The following is a 15,869-nucleotide window of genomic DNA, read 5'->3' as shown; positions in this document are numbered from 1 at the left end:
ATTTCAAAATAAAATTGAGAAATACTCATAAATAATGTTCATGAATACTGATTGTTTCTGGAATATTTCCACATGATTATCTGGAAGAAAGTGCTTGTGAAAGATCAATATTGACCTTACAAACAGATGACAAGTGCATGAGTTATTAGCCAAAAGGTAAAATGCTTAATAACTGACCAAATGGTGGCGCTATTGAGTATGAGTGAATAATAACATGCTGTGAGGCTCATAGCCTTCTGGTAATGACATATTTCTGTGTTGTTGTTGTTGTTGTTGTTGTTGTTGTTATTTTTCCAAACGGAAAAATCAGATATTGCAATTTTGCGACGGTCCCTACGCGCCCCGGCTGCCGCACAGTAGGTAGCCTACTCGGTATCTCTATAATATAATATCAATCTGGATGAAATTGGTGCAGTTTTCATGACGCTATTAAGGTTAGAAACAGAAAAAACAAGCGAATGTCTAATATAAAACCAAATTTACCAACTTTGGTCACTCATAGAATTTTATTTGCTGACATGAACTGGATCCCACTGACTAAATAGCAAAATATGCTGAGAATGGCATTAATTACAGAAGCATTAAGATTGATTGATTGATTATACTTTATTTATCCCCGAGGGGAAATTAGTTCATGACATCAGCCTTAAAAGAAGAACAGCAGGACAAATTATACAAAGAATAAAATACACAATTCATAAAAAAATACTTTGGTAATTTGCGACAGAGTTTCACCTTTCAGACTTTGTTGAAGACTGGTCTGAGTGGAACAAGAGGTCCGGACCATGAGGAGAAACCGTTCTCCTTTCGATGGCTGCTCCCTCCCACTTCTCTTTTTGCTGCGCTCTAACGCACCAGCCTGCTGACACTGAGCCATGCGCGCCGTCAGTGCGTGAGCTTTCCCCACTTTAAAGCTGCCATCGCTGCTAGAAAATGATCCTACTGCCTGGTCTGCTGTTATTACTCTGGGGAGAACCGGGTCGGTGCCGCGGGGGGGAGGATGGAGACTTTACTTTTAACGGAGACATCCGTCACATCGCCGTGGCCAACAGCTCGCTTTACATCGCGACAGAGGAGAAGCTGTACCGGCTGAGCCACGACCTGAATCTGGTCCAGAGTGTGAACCTCAGAGGAGTCCTGAAGAGCGGGGATGAAGCGCAGTTTCACCGGCTCTCTGAGCCGGCGCAGGGGGACACAACGTTCAGAGTCAACGTTTTGCTGCCGTTTGTTGCGAATGACACTCTGATCAGCTGCGGGGTGATCGACCATGGCTGTGGGTACTGCGAAGTTCTGGACCTGAGGAACATCTCTAAGGTTGTGTATCGGGAGGACATCCAGGTGGGTCCACAGGGGCGCAACAGCAGCGGGTCCGTCTCGTTCCTGGTGACTGTGGACAAGGGTCCGACCAGAGAGTTTTACATCCAGACCGCGATACAGGAGAAGCAGGGGAAGAAGACGCAGGATGAGCAGGACGACTGTTGGTCTGACATCAAAATTATCAACCTTCAGAACACAGATGAAACTCAGACAGGAGGAATATTCTCTCAAAATGGACGTGAAAGCGCACCGGAGTTCATCAGTGGACAAGAGCTGCAGTTTGTGGACGGGTTTCAGATCAGCTCATTTATATATCTGCTGTCCAACGTCCCAACAAGAAACAGAGTCCGTCTCTTTTGGTTCGAGGTTAAAACCAACAAGATTGAGACTCTCAATACGCTGCGGGGCGCGGTCCTCAGCGTCTCTGAGGACGGAGGACATAACAGACTTGTGGCCTCCTCAGTGATCCCGAACGGGCCGGGATCACCGGAGCTGTGGAGCGGAGTGTTCAGTGTGAGCTCAGGACAAACCAACACCGAGCTGGTTGTGTTTGAGCTCAGCCCTGACCTCAGCGGAGCGGCAGGTGGAGATCCAGACCTCTATACCAAGTCAGGTGGTAAAAAGGTAACAAGTCAATTCATTAAGCTATAGCGACTACAATAATCCACTTGTCAGTTAGACCAACTGTAGCTGAACACTATTGATTCATTATCAGCAGGTCATCACTACTTCAGTGATAAAGTGTGACAAAGCTGTAGTACAGCTCCATTTGTTAAGTGACCTTCATTTCATTTTCTTCAATTTCTCCAAGTAAAATCCAGATAGAAGTTCATCATCAATGCAGAAGTTATGATATTAGAAGTAAATTACAAGGGATACATGGCTTCAGTCAGTAGACTTGATCTACAAGTTAGTTAGGACAACACTGAAGTTCTTTGGATCCAATTGATCAGTGTTTGTGTGTGACAGCCAAAGATCCTGAAGCCGAGGGCAGTGCTGTTCAGGAAGAACCACATGACCTCTGTGCTGGCAGTGAGGAAGAAGACCTGGATGGTTTTCTTGATTGGAACAGGAGATGGGCAGCTCATTAAGGTGAGTAGAAGTTACATATCTGTAACTGGAAAATGAAAGTTGAACCGAAAACCTACATACTCAGTATCAGAACTGATAGCCTTCACCAGGGCGATCTACTTTATATTGTTATGTAGTATCTGTATATGAACTAAAAGAGCCCTGACAGAAACAAGTGTTAAGAGCTTTTTTAAAATTTTGACTGACATATTTACACAGGTAAATATGTGTTGGTCTGTATTCTTGGAAAAGAACACATTTTTACAGTACAAAGTTTATTTTTTGATCAATTACAAAATGACAGATCATATTTAATTATACTACAAATTATATTTTATAATTGTCATACAATTTGGATTTGTTGGATGACATTAATAACGTCGAGCCAACCTCCCAGACATCATTACCAGCAGCAGCTCAGTTAATCAGAAACGTGACCTCAGCTTTGTTGTCTCTGTCAGCTTGCTGTGGATAAGGACTATCGCACCACCTGTCCCACGGTGCTCTATAGGGCCAACCGGGACCGCCCACTGTTTCCCAAAATACTGCTGGATCCAGTGGATCGTAAGCATGTGTATGTGCCGTTTCAGAACCAGGTGAGTGCACTGTACAGGTAACACAGTGAAGGATGGAGACTCTGCACTGCCTTATGGAAGCCATACCATACTGTTACTGAGTGTCAGTGTTTTGTTCTAGATGGTGCGTGTGCCTGTGGCAAAGTGTAACACACACACAAATCTAGAGGATTGTTGGTCTGCACAGGATCCAGACTGTGTGTGGTGTAAGGATACAAGGTCAGAGACTCACCTGCATCTGATGTCTTAGAACATCTGTAATCACATTGAAACAAGTTGAACACCTCTTCTGGTGACAGCATTGACCTTGATCTACTATATTTCTTCCTAGTTGCACATTTGAAGAGGACTGTGGAGGTTCAGACTGGGTATCCATTCCTGGTGATCACCAACAGAAAATGATTTCTCATAGTGTCTCACAGGCCCCAACTGGCCAGGTAAAGAGGTAGAGCAAGGTTGTGTCTCTAATCAGTTGTGTCCATGATTTGTGATTTAAAGACTCACAACTTGACCTTCCTCAGCTCACACTGAACGTCCAGACACACCTGACTGCAGGCCAGGAGGTTCTGTCCAAATTTGCCTGTGATTTCCCTGGGTCCGGTCGTCTTTGTACCCCGACAGGCTCTCGTCCAGCATTCCCAGAGTGCACCTGTGTACTGTCTGAGAGCATACTTCCCACTGAAGGTCAGTATTATGTAATTTATGTAATTATAAGCAGATTCAACAATATTAAACTCACTTCTGTCTTTACTTTTATTGACTTCACCAGCTGATAGACCTGTGAATATAAAGCTGTTATGTTGATGTAAACACAGGTACTGTCATTGAAAATTAATGAAATTCTCATTGTTTGTACGTCAGGTCTAAAAGTCCATGTAAGAATTAGACTTGGGTCAGGGGAGTTATTGGAACAACTGACGCTGACCAACTGCTCTGACATCAGCGGACCACCGACCTCTGTCCTGTGAGTCCACCACCACTTTGACCTCATGACCACACTTACTGTGGATTAATGATCTAATAACAACAACTAAAACCTCTCTGTTCACGGCCATCAAACATAGGTCTGTGTGGTCATGTTTGTGTTCAGTCAGTTCATTGTGCTCCATATTTCTAGTGTTTTAATGACACCAGTATCTTCATGCTGGTGTGTTTGTTTTCTCCTCAGGTGTCAGCAGTGTATCAGCGCTGGATGTGGCTGGAGCAATAACCGCTGCATCTGGGCCAATCAAGGAGAGAGGAATGTAATTATGCCTTTTTCTTTAATGTTACACTGACTTTTTCTTTTACACACTTGTTAAATTAAGTTAAGTTATAATCACTTTCGCAATTCATTTGTAATATTTAACATGTTTTTAAAAAATTACACAACTAGCACAGCATCTTGTTTACTGTATGTGCATGTGGTGGCTGAACTGTAACCTGTGAGCTACACTGCTCTAATGGTGATGAATGAGGAGGGTCCAGGAGGATTTTGTGCACTCATCTCTTAACAATTCCAAGATAATGTTGTTGTGTTCACACACTGCATGAGTGTAGGAAATTGTAATGCTCACAATCTAGCCTCAATCAAAACCCGCATCTGAGCATCCAGAGTTGAGTGAAGACATAAGACTCTTTTATTGATCTCACTTATGAGAAATTCACTTTCCATAGCAGCAGAGAAGTACACAGCAAGCAAGAATAAGAAATAAATAATACAAAGACACTCTACATCTACAGAGATACAGTATGTACTGTTCTGTATAATAATTATTTAAGTAGAAAAGCTGTACAATTCAGAAAGATTGCACAGTGTGGGTCAGCATGAAAATGAATAAATGAACAGTCTTGTACAGAAAAAGGTAAAACTCACAAAATTAACAATGCAGCAAACTTTATGAATACAACTGGGTGAGGTAGTGGAGTGAAATGAAAAAGAATGGCTTGTGCAAAGGTGGCAGATCAGTAGCAGAATAATGTCAAAGTGGTAAACAGTCCACAGAGTCAGCCTGGTGTTGTCCAGTCTGAAGAATGACCTGTGGTAGTCTTCCTTCCTGCAAATAAAACAGCATTATGCTGTAGCTGCAGGTATAAACCTCAGGCTAGGTGTTGTCTACTGTTCTTCAGGGCTGAGCTACACTGACTTAAACTGGAATACTAATAATACTTTAACAGTGAAACCTCCTTCCTCCTGCAGGTCAGTGTTTGTCAGTCGGGGACGTTGGTGATGAACATTTCTGTGAGTGTGAAGCTCAGCTCCCACACACTCTTCCTCTGACACCTTCTTTACATTCAGTAGAGGGTGATAAATATTAAAACGATTATTGTTGTGTGTGTGACTGTCAGAAGCCAGAGATCCTCTCCATCACTCCCAGTGTCGTGTCCTTCCACGGCAAGAACCACGCAGTGTTGACAGGTCGTAACCTCAGTCATGTGACCAGAGTGAGGATCCTGACTGAATCCTGTTCTCCACGAGAGTGAGTCCCTTTACACCCTGTTAGCACTGACATTATGTGTAAGACATCAGAAACACAGCAGTGTTATAAGGAAACGCTGCCAGTACTGACATCACAGTCATTGTCCAGTCAATATGAATGTTTGGATTTGTGCTAGCAAAGCTACATGATAGCCACTCCTACCAAACACTACAGACATAATAAACAAAACAAGAACAAAGACTATTATCTCATTCAGATCATTCCCTCCCAAGGGGTCTGGGAGTTGCTCTGGTTTGAGATGGGACATAGGATCTGTTGATCTGTAATATAAATATAGAATCCTTTACTGCTACCTCTTCTAATATTGTAATATTCTTGTATTCTATTACAGTGTAATATTATTTATGTGTGTTGTGTTAGTATAGCAAATAGGACCCAATATGATGCACACAATCAATTTATTTTATTGCCCATTATGAACAGAGAGACTATATTGGAAACAAACTCTTGTGTGGCCTGTTGTGTTTTGACTGATCACTTGTGGGAGAGTTACAGTACCTGTTCCAGCTGTCAGCTGTGAAAAACATAATTTGTTTGTCACTGAGAAGTCAACAAATGCAAATGCAGAAGGGTGTTGAATGTGTCGATGGTGGTGGTTAGAGTGTCAACACTCACCACAACATGTTGCAATCATCCCCAGTCTCATGTAGAATCACCATATTAGTAGGTTTAGAAGGAGGACTTTCCTGCTTCAGTGTTTCTGTGTTAATATTGTTGTGATGATGTTAAACATTCATGAGCTTCCTGTGTGTGCTTCGCTCAGATCTCCTGTCTGGAACAACACAGGTGTGAGTCTGACCTTCCACATCCTTAGTACAGACACTAAAGGCTCGGCCGAAGTATGTGCTCTCCTCCCGGACGGCAGTTGTCATGGCAACAAAAAAATCACATACCAGTCAGTGCCATTGTGCACCAGCAGCACACCCACCAGCTCCTGGGTCAGGTACGTTTGATTTGTGGCTCCTTTTATACTTTGACAAAATGCAGATTGAATGTATGAAAAAACAACTACAACTACTACGACTTCTACAACGAGAACAACAACTACAGTACAACAACTGCTACAACTACTGCAGCTTTGTGTTCAGGTGGACCAACATGCTCCAGTCTCTTGCTCCTCCTAGGTAGCCACTGTTCAAATTTGCTGGACAGGCCTTGGCCTTTTTTTCACCCTCGTGGACGAACTCCATCCTAGTCAAAAGGTGACATAATGAGGTGGGGAGCAGGATATTGATAGATGCCTGTCTGATAGCTGCTGGCACCTGAGTATACTTAGTTGTGCCAGCAGGTGTATTGACCCTGAGCCAGACTGGTCCTCCAGCTAACCAGGATGTGCTTGAGCCTTGCTGGAGACAGGCAGAGAGAGCACCATACCGCTGTTTGAGGTTTCTGGGATGTATTCATGGTTACAGATCACACTAGCGAAAATGACACACCTCTGCCTTTGTGTTTGTGTGTCCTACAGTGGGAAGAGGAGAATCACACTCAGTGGCTCTCATCTGGACTTTGTGGAGGGGGTGACCCACAGCCACGCCCCTCAGGAGATGAAACTTCCTGGAAACAGCAGCCATGAGGTGGGTCTGGTGATTAAACATCTTTCCGTCCATCTGAGTGGCTCTCAGTCCACATTTTGATCTGTTTTGCCATCACTGGAGCATTTGACAGTCTATCCATTAGAAAAACAGTCTCGTTGGAAGAACAGTGCAGGTTGGTGTGTCAGGAAGCGGCAGGCAGCTGAAGGTGCCGGCATTTTGCTTCTTCACTACCTGACAGGGTTAACGCCCAGCGCTGTATTCTTGCTCACACCATTGGGGGAATTCCTTTTGACTCACTAAACAGAATCATTAGGGGCTTATGGTCTGTAAAAATGGTAGAAGGGTGACCAAACAGGTAGTGGTGAAAGCCTTTTACAGCAAAAACCACAGCCATTCCTTTCTTTCTCTGAAGCTGTGTACACACCAACAATCTGGTGTGGTCGTGGAACCACAGGAGAGAGTGGGGCCAAACAATTTCGTCAAAGTCATGGTCAAGGTTTCTTTGTTAATACCCAAGGTTAAATTTGTTATGCAGACAGGAGATGCAGCAGTCCAAATCATACAACACAGTAAAATAAATAAAATGTAAAGTGGGACTGAGATCCCAGGGCTTGGCCTCTAATAACAGCATGAATTGGACTCTTGAAAATCAATGTAATCATTCTAAGAATGTAGAGGTTTGTCAGATAGAATGACTGAATGCTTGCTTTAGAAGTAATGACTGTTATAATCAACAACAATAATAACAGTAATGAGACTAAATTGAGAAATGTATGGCCTAATGTCTCATACACAGGCGTATAAAAGTGGAAGTGCAATTAGGAAATAGGAGGTGTGCAATGTGTGAAATGTACACTGTACGCAGAAGGAAAAGATGACCAGATAAAGTCATGTATTAGTTTAAAATGAGGTGACATGGTTACATGCTGCTGTCTTTACATACAATGCATTACAAAGGATAAGGAAAGATAGTCATGTGTGATTTACGATTGTAACTAATGGTAAGTTTAGGGTGAGAAAGTATGTGATCATTGCTATTTTGAGATGTGTGTTGAAACCTGTGAACTGATGAAATGATGGCTGTAAACCATTAGAGGAAGTAGGGCAAAGGTTGAGACGTAAGGTAATGGTGATGTGAGATGGGGAACAGGCTGAGGCAGGCCGAGAGGAAGAGGCCGCAAGGACTGTGACAATGATGGCACCTGAGACTCATATACTGTATATATGCCACCAGACAGGCAACACAAGGCCGCTTCACGCTTCCCAAACCAAACACCAACTTTTTGACGCACACAATAGAATACAGATCAATGAAAGCATGGAACTCCTTACCAAACTCACATAGAAACTAACATTCAAAAAGCAGCCATCATACACTGCAAATAAATTGCATTTCCTTGTTTCCGTTTAACATAGTTCTCACTTGTTCAGGTTAGTTCACAAATGACTAAGCTGTAGTCCCCTCTTTGAAAGAGCAGCAGGCACCACTCCTTAGTATCACTTCTTCAGTTTAAGAACAAGAAGTGCTACATTTGTACATTCTTCAGTCACATCTCACACTGAAACTGTTTGTTTGTTTTAAATGACTTCGATTGAAGTGTCTCTACACTTCTGACATGGATCATGTTGACACAGAACGTTCCTTTAATTTTCTACAGACTCTCACCTATGACTCACCTGCAGCCGGACGCACTCAGAACCCTCTGAACAGTGTGGTGTCTTTGAAAGTAGCCAATGAAACGGTGCCCTGCTCCACAAGCATCAGCTACTATCCAGACCCCGAGTTCACCAGCTACACATCCACTAGGAGAGGAGACGACGTGCGCATCATTATAGAGGTAATTAATGCTGTCATCCAGTGGCGTGCACAGACTTTTTGAAGGGCAGGGGCGAAAAGGAAAAAAAGGGGCACCTAATAGCGCGTCCTCGCCACTGAAGAGGGCACTTAAGCACGCGTTTTGGCTTCCCTGAAGGCACTTTAACACGTGTTTTGGCTCCTAGATGTGGCTCCTAGAGGGCACTTTCAGGGCTGCCAAGTTTCAGCCTTTTTTAACATCGATTTGGCCTGTTTTAATATTGATACCTTAAGACTAAAAAAACGTCGATTTGGCCTGTTTTAACACGTGTTTTGGCCCCCAAGAGGGCACTTTAGCACACGTTTTGGCTCCTAGAGAGCACTTTAGCACGCATTTTGGCTTCCAAGGGGGCACTTTAACACGTGTTTTGGCTCCCAAGAGGGCACTTTAGCACACGTTTTGGTTCCTAGATGTGGCTCCTAGAGGGCACTTTCAGGGCTGCCAAGTTTCAGAAAATGACAAGAGTGAGACTGTAGCGACATGGTGCGTTTGGCCAGCGACCACAGGTCGGCGGCGAAAAAAATGTGGCCTTTTTAAACGTTGATTTGGCCTGTTTTATAATATCAATACCTTAAGACTAAAAAACATCGATGTGGCCTGTTTTAACACGTGTTTTGGCTCCCAAGAGGGCACTTTAGCACACGTTTTGGCTTCCAAGGGCACTTTAACATGTGTTTTGGCTTCCAAGAGGGCACTTTAACATGTGTTTTGGCTCCTAGAGGGCACTTTAGCACACGTTTGGCTACCATGAGGGCACTTTAGCAAACGTTTTGGCTCCTAGAGGGCACTTAAGCACGCATTTTGGCTCCCAAGAGGGAACTTAAGCACGCGTTTCAGTTCCTAGAGGGCACTTTAGCACGCATTGTGGCTCCTAGAGGGCTCTTTAGCACACGTTTTGGCTCCTAGAGGGCACTTTAGCATACGTTTTGGCCCCCATGAGGGCACTTGAGCACACGTTTTAGCTCCTAGAGGGCACTTTAGCACACGTTTTGCCCCCCATGAGGACACTTTAGCACGTGTTTTGGCTTCCAAGAGGGCACTTTAACGCGCGTTTTGGCTCCCAGGGGGCACTTTAGCACGCGTTTTTCAACAATTGGGCCACGAGGGGGGGCGACACTTTCAAATTGCACATTGTCGTTGATCAATTTAAAGTCTTCCCACACAGATGAGGTGTGTTCCTGTAAGGGACAAGTGGTCAGTAAAAGAGTTGTCACCCACTTTGCCACCGGAATACATTAAAGGTAGGCTAAGTGTTCGCTAAGTGTTTGTGTTTTCATTGCAGAAGAAGACAGACAGACTGGAGATGACCACAGCAGAGTTGACAGTGTTCGGTATCCATGGAGGGAAAAAGCACCCCTGCATCATGGTGGTCAAAGAAACCAAAACCATGTCTGACTTTTTCACCTGTGACATCAAGAGCACACCTGTCACTAAATTCCAGGAGATAGAGGTAAATCTTTCAGTCACAATACAACAATCTAGATGATGATAAAGACTATTATACGTTATTAGGGCCTGGGTGCTCTGAAAGGTGTAGGATCCCCGTTTCTATTTCTAATGTTTATTATTTGAATGAGTCACATTTTTGAGGACATCCCCATGTTTGAAAACTCATCACAAGCACCAGGCCTGGTGGACATTTACTGAAAGCATCCCCTCAATCTTTTCAAAAATTGAGCTGCTGATGTGTGTTTCACATACATGCATGAAAGTTGGTTGGTGGTCATCTTAAGACCTTGGTGATGAAAAATCAAAAGCTTGTCTTTCATCAATGGGAGTGGCAGCTATGGCACTGGCTTTTTTGATGATTCATCATAAAGATTTTAACTGCTTTAATAGTCCAGGCAATTTAGCTCATTTTGGACCCAAAAATAGATCTAATTGTCACAGAAGGTTTTTCACCATACATAATTTCTATGAGGTGTCTAGAACAACATACTAAAAGTCCTAAGAAATCCTAGTAGGGGAAATATGTTTAATTTGCATCATTATTTACTGTATAAAGTCTATGGTGCCGACAACAATACACCCCAATGGGGTATTTTTTTCCTTTACTCCTATCACAATGAAACTTTACATGATGAAATTATCCATGAAATGTAAAAAATTTTGTATTACAAGTTTCTTTGAAAATTAATTTGAATATGCAAATGAGCCGTACACTAATCAAATATGCCCAAAATACACCCGAATAGGCTTATTTTTTTCCTTTACTCCTACCACAATGAAACTTTGCACAATGAAAGTAGACATTAAAAGTAACATTTTTTGTATTACAAGTTTCTTGGAAAATGAATTTGAATATGCAAATGAGCAATACACTAATGGAATATGCCCAAAATACACCCGAATAGGCTTATTTTCTTCCCTTACTCCTACCACAATCACACTTTACACAATAAAAGTATACATGAAAAGTAACAATTCTGTATTTCAAGTTTCTTGGAAAATTAATTTTAAATATGTAAATGAGCTCAACACTGATTGACTTATGGTCTAATACCCCTTCGCTCCAGGGTGTCTTTGTAGTATATGTGGATGAAAGTCAGTATGGACAGACATGTAACCTGTCAAGATGCACAAAGAAGTACCAAGCCACCATAGTCTAAAACAAACAGGAAGTCAGTCATTTTGATTGGAATGTGTAATTTTCACGGTCTTCTTACAATTTGGACTGCTTCCTTTAATTATTTCCTCCTAGGGATTTTATCTGATCAACTTCTCAGAGGGTGTGTGTGTAGCAGCATGGCATATTTACAAAAGGTCATACTGTTTTGAACTGCTCCATACTAAGGATGTGTGACAAGAGTAGTACTGGCCTGGAGAAACCTATTGAGGCAAAATATCCACAGGACCCCACTTTTTCCCTGTTAAAAGGCTTTCTGGGAGTTTTTCCTCAGTGGATGTGAGGGTCTAAGGGCAGAGGATGTTGTTATTTGCCCTTTGAGATAAACTGTTTGTAAAAATGGGCTATACAAATAAAATTGCCTTGCCTTGCCTAGAAAATTAAAACTGCCACAATGTGCACAAATGAAGTGTACAAATGAATATCTTTGTGACTGTTTTTTGCTAGAGATGTGCTGATTTTCTCCGTCCAGTATGTCAGTATGTATCACTAATTGTTGCACACTGGCTGCAGTAAAGGCCTCAAATGAAAGAGAAGGAGGCTTTAATCTTCCCCCAATTTCCCGTTTGATGACTAAGCACATCTGCATACCCACATGGAGCCTACTACCAGTGCAACCTGCTGAAAGAAGTCACTATTGACTGACAGTCATTTAATTTCTGTGACATTTTCATTCTGTGAGGCAAGAATCACAGAATGATACACAGATAGATGTCTGCCAATCATGTCACTTTGTCTCTGCCTGGTGACACTAATTATGCAAATTCAGTACGTTTGTTCTATGCGACAACTGCTAATCTTAAACATGTATTTGTGTACACCTCACTTTAAACACATGTGGTTATTGTTTCTCACAGATTAATTATGGGGACAGGACGGTAAGACTGCACCTAAAATCTCCATCAATGACCCCTTTGATGTTTCTTGTCCTCCTGCTGATTCCCATCATTATCATCGGTAAGTACACAGTGATTTGACCCATTTCACCACCCTCAAGGAGACATAGGGCAAACCTTATACCTTTCATTATATTACAGTCAGGGGCATCGCTAAAGTTCAGTGCAGTAGGAGTTCTTGGTGTATCTGTTAATTAGGGCCACGGGGCAATCGCACCGAGCACTGGTCCCGAGCGTCTCTTAAACATAGAGGTATGTATCTGTTGTAACGAAATGTTCTGACCCAGGCCATATTTTCGAAAACATTCTCACCGCGGTCACAACTACTGTAGTGTCTCTCCGTCTTTGTTCACACACAGAAGTGAATAGCCTCTCAGCTAAAACGGGGCAGTTTACAGTCCATTTTTGATAAATATATTGTTTTGTCTTTATAGTTATTTTGATATATGTGTGATGTGTGATATGTTATTATTTAGTGGTCGGCTTGCCCAGCATTTCCTAGTTTCAGTTTCCCAGACGCTGCCCAGTGGGTCATGGGAATAACGCTGCTGGATTGCTAGTTGGCATCATAAAAGTGACAGCTGAGCTGCAGCTCTAGCTGTCCTGAGGGTTTCAGTCCCAGACAACAGAACCATTCATTGGTGTAACACTCTCTGTTTGCCGGTCTGGTTTTGTCTTTCAGCGTTGGTGATTCTCTACCGACGGCGCAAACAGCAGAAACTCACTGCTGAGATGATGGAAGAAATGGAGATGGACATCAAGCATGAGGAAAGACTAGGTCAGCCATGGATTCTCAAAATGTATCTAGATATAGTTTCATATATTTTACATTTCAAATATTGAGCACTTATCTCCTGAAATATCAAAACTTTTCTCCTGCAGCATAATCTCCTCTGCTGTGCCCAGGGGTGGGAGTATTTTCCGGTTTAATACTAATTACATTTTAATAAGATTAAGCACCATCACCACAATTAAATTTAGAACAGTAACAACAATATTTTATACTTAACATCAGTAGTGCTCAGCTTTGTACAGTAAACATCCAAGTCTTTACAGTTTTAAGCAGAGCAGGTACCACCTACCAGTAAAAATAAAAAACTTATTAGCCTAGAAATACACTAATACTGACATTCCTCCATTAACAAAAACATTTATTTCACATACTTGTGTGTATAGCCTATTATTATATGTATGGCCTCTATTGTATGCACAATAAATTAAACCTTAGTTTGTGTCTAATGTTTTGTTTTTTTCAGGATGAACTTGGTGAGAACCTGGAATTCACACAGGATAGGAGCAAAGGAAGACAATGGTGTGATGGGAGGTCGCCTTATTTTGATGTACACACTTCCAGACATGTATGGCGAAGAAGACAATCTCAAGACCAAATAACAACAGAACAGTAGTATGCTAGCCATAGGGTGTCAGTGCTGTTGTTCTGTTTTTTAAGGCATATAGGAATATAGTAATAGGAAAGGAATATTGCCTGGAATATTGCTTGAATCAATGTTATCTGTCCTGTGCCAGTAGTCAGTAATAAAAACTGGTAAATTAACGAGCATGGAGAATTATAAACCAATTGCACTGGCAAGCATACCGTCCAAAATACTTGAAAGCATCCTTATGGAAAGGCTTAAAGAATACATTGCAACTTCTGACAACCAGTTTGGTTTTAAGAAAAAACATGGCACTGATTTATTTACAGATTTATGCACTTAAAGAAATTGTCAGCAAGTATAGAAGATGTAATTGATTTGATTTGATTTATTTATTTAGCACAATTTTAAAAACAGTGCAAGGAGGGAACGAAGCCTGGAAGGCTTGTACAAAGTTCCACTCCCATTCATCATAGAATTACATTAACTCAAGATAAACAATGAGAAATACAGAAAAATAAAATTAGAAATGAAACATTAACATGTACAGTGCAACACAAACAAACAAAAGAAAAAGGATGCATAATTAACATTAACAGAAAAATAACACTGAAGATTATGACATGAGGTGTTTTTTCAGTAACTTTCTAAAGGATGTATAAGATGTTGTTGACCTCAGAACCACATCTAAACGACAGTAATGCCACTATGTTTATGTGTTTCTTGGATGCATCTCGAGTTTGAATGCATCAATCATGACAAAGCAATGTGCAGTTCTGATACTCTTATCAAACTATGCAAGCTAGTTGGGGAAGGAGGATCTCCACACCCTTATAGTACCTAATGGGTTTCGCCATGGTGGTATTCTGTCACTGATACTTTAACCTGTACATAGACAATCTTTCTAATCAGTTAAACGAGTGTAGAACCGGTTGTTTGGTGGAGGAGAACCGTATTAACCACATGATGTATGCTGATGATGTGGTGGTACTGGCCCCAAAGCAGTGCTGCAGGTCTTCAGCAGCTTCTGAGTGTATGCTTTGCATATGGCACACTGTATGATTTTAAGCACATCTCAAAAAAGAGTGTAGTAATGATTGTTAGGACCAAAGGGGATCAGAAGCTCACCTTCCCTATACTTCTTCATTGGGGGGGGGGGGGGGGGTATGCATTATGCTTTAATGGCCAGAGAGTTGAGAGAGAGACAGGAAATGGGAGGCAGAGAGAGGGGGATTCGTACCGGGGTCGCCTGCAGTGATGACTGTAGCCTCAACACATGGGGCAGGTGCTCTACCAACTGAGCTAAACACCGCCCCCTGTGGTGCATTTTTAGCAAGGCAATTATGAAGACACACCAAGTGGCATATACTGTAGGCTAATGATGCTTTTAGGTTATTTCTTACACTCCCCAGATGGACCAGTAAAATGTTTGTTGTGAGTGATGTACCCACCTTCCATGCTACATTGGGATTTATGTGTAGACTAAGGGAGTCAAGAAATTAAGTTATAAGAGGCCTTATTGTGATTAAATTAAGTGATGTAAAGTATTTCTCATGCTTTTGGAAATAGTAGAAAAGTCTATATATTTTTTCATCTCTGGTGTAAGAACTCTTGTTTGATTTTTAAGCTGTCTGTGCTGTTTTTGTGTTTGTTTTTTATTGTTTTACATGGACCCAATTGTATCTGAAATAAAGTGTCTCATCATCATCATCATCATGACCACAGACATGGATGAACTGACCCTATAGAGAGGAATGTGCCCCCAAAAGCCAATTCCTGTGTGATTAAACTGAATTTGATCTCATCTGTGTTCTGATACAGGAAAAGGAATGGGATGCTCATACAGATACATTTTACACTGCTGCACTTTACACCTTACTGAGAACTGAAAAACTGCCAAGTGTCTGAGAGTGGACAATTCCCTTTGCACATTAGAGAACCATTAGTGTTGGCATAATTGTATTTGGGACTCATATAAGCCACACAATAAAAGTATGTATTCTTCCAAGTCATCTGATCCAGATCTAAACTTCAACACTTAACATAAGAAAGTCCTGTCGGGTGAGATAGAGTCAGACAACTGATTATAACTGACTATAATTGACTAAACATGCTGTCTCATTAAAGGTTGCATTAC

The 15,869-nt window shown here is 41.8% G+C and overlaps 1 protein-coding gene across 1 annotated transcript; it reads left to right on the top strand.

Annotated features, from left to right (window-relative positions):
- Positions 1-894: 894 nt before the first annotated feature.
- Positions 895-13,725, top strand: LOC311006577 (plexin-C1). Its single transcript, XM_083999424.1, has 17 exons — positions 895-1,941; positions 2,287-2,409; positions 2,850-2,984; positions 3,085-3,182; positions 3,295-3,400; positions 3,485-3,647; positions 3,825-3,927; positions 4,132-4,207; positions 5,143-5,184; positions 5,292-5,422; positions 6,207-6,386; positions 6,909-7,017; positions 8,637-8,816; positions 10,117-10,284; positions 12,318-12,417; positions 13,039-13,134; positions 13,613-13,725. The coding sequence occupies exons 1-17, from the start codon at positions 934-936 to the stop codon at positions 13,615-13,617; spliced, it is 2,823 nt and encodes a 940-aa protein (XP_083855550.1). The 5' UTR covers positions 895-933; the 3' UTR covers positions 13,618-13,725.
- Positions 13,726-15,869: the final 2,144 nt, after the last annotated feature.

Source organism: Trachurus trachurus (genome assembly GCF_905171665.1).
Source record: "Trachurus trachurus genome assembly, chromosome: 23".
NCBI lineage: Eukaryota > Metazoa > Chordata > Actinopteri > Carangiformes > Carangidae > Trachurus > Trachurus trachurus.
Note: the sequence above shows the minus strand (reverse complement) of the source record. Positions and strands in the feature narration are given on the sequence as shown.

Bases quoted from the DNA above. Each gene is read 5' to 3' on its own strand.
- LOC311006577 (XM_083999424.1), top strand. From the start codon at position 934: ATGATCCTACTGCCTGGTCTGCTGTTATTACTCTGGGGAGAACCGGGT. The intron at 3,401-3,484 runs GTAAAGAGGTAG...GACCTTCCTCAG, and splicing joins CACAGGCCCCAACTGGCCAG to CTCACACTGAACGTCCAGAC. The intron at 8,817-10,116 runs GTAATTAATGCT...TTTTCATTGCAG, and splicing joins ACGTGCGCATCATTATAGAG to AAGAAGACAGACAGACTGGA.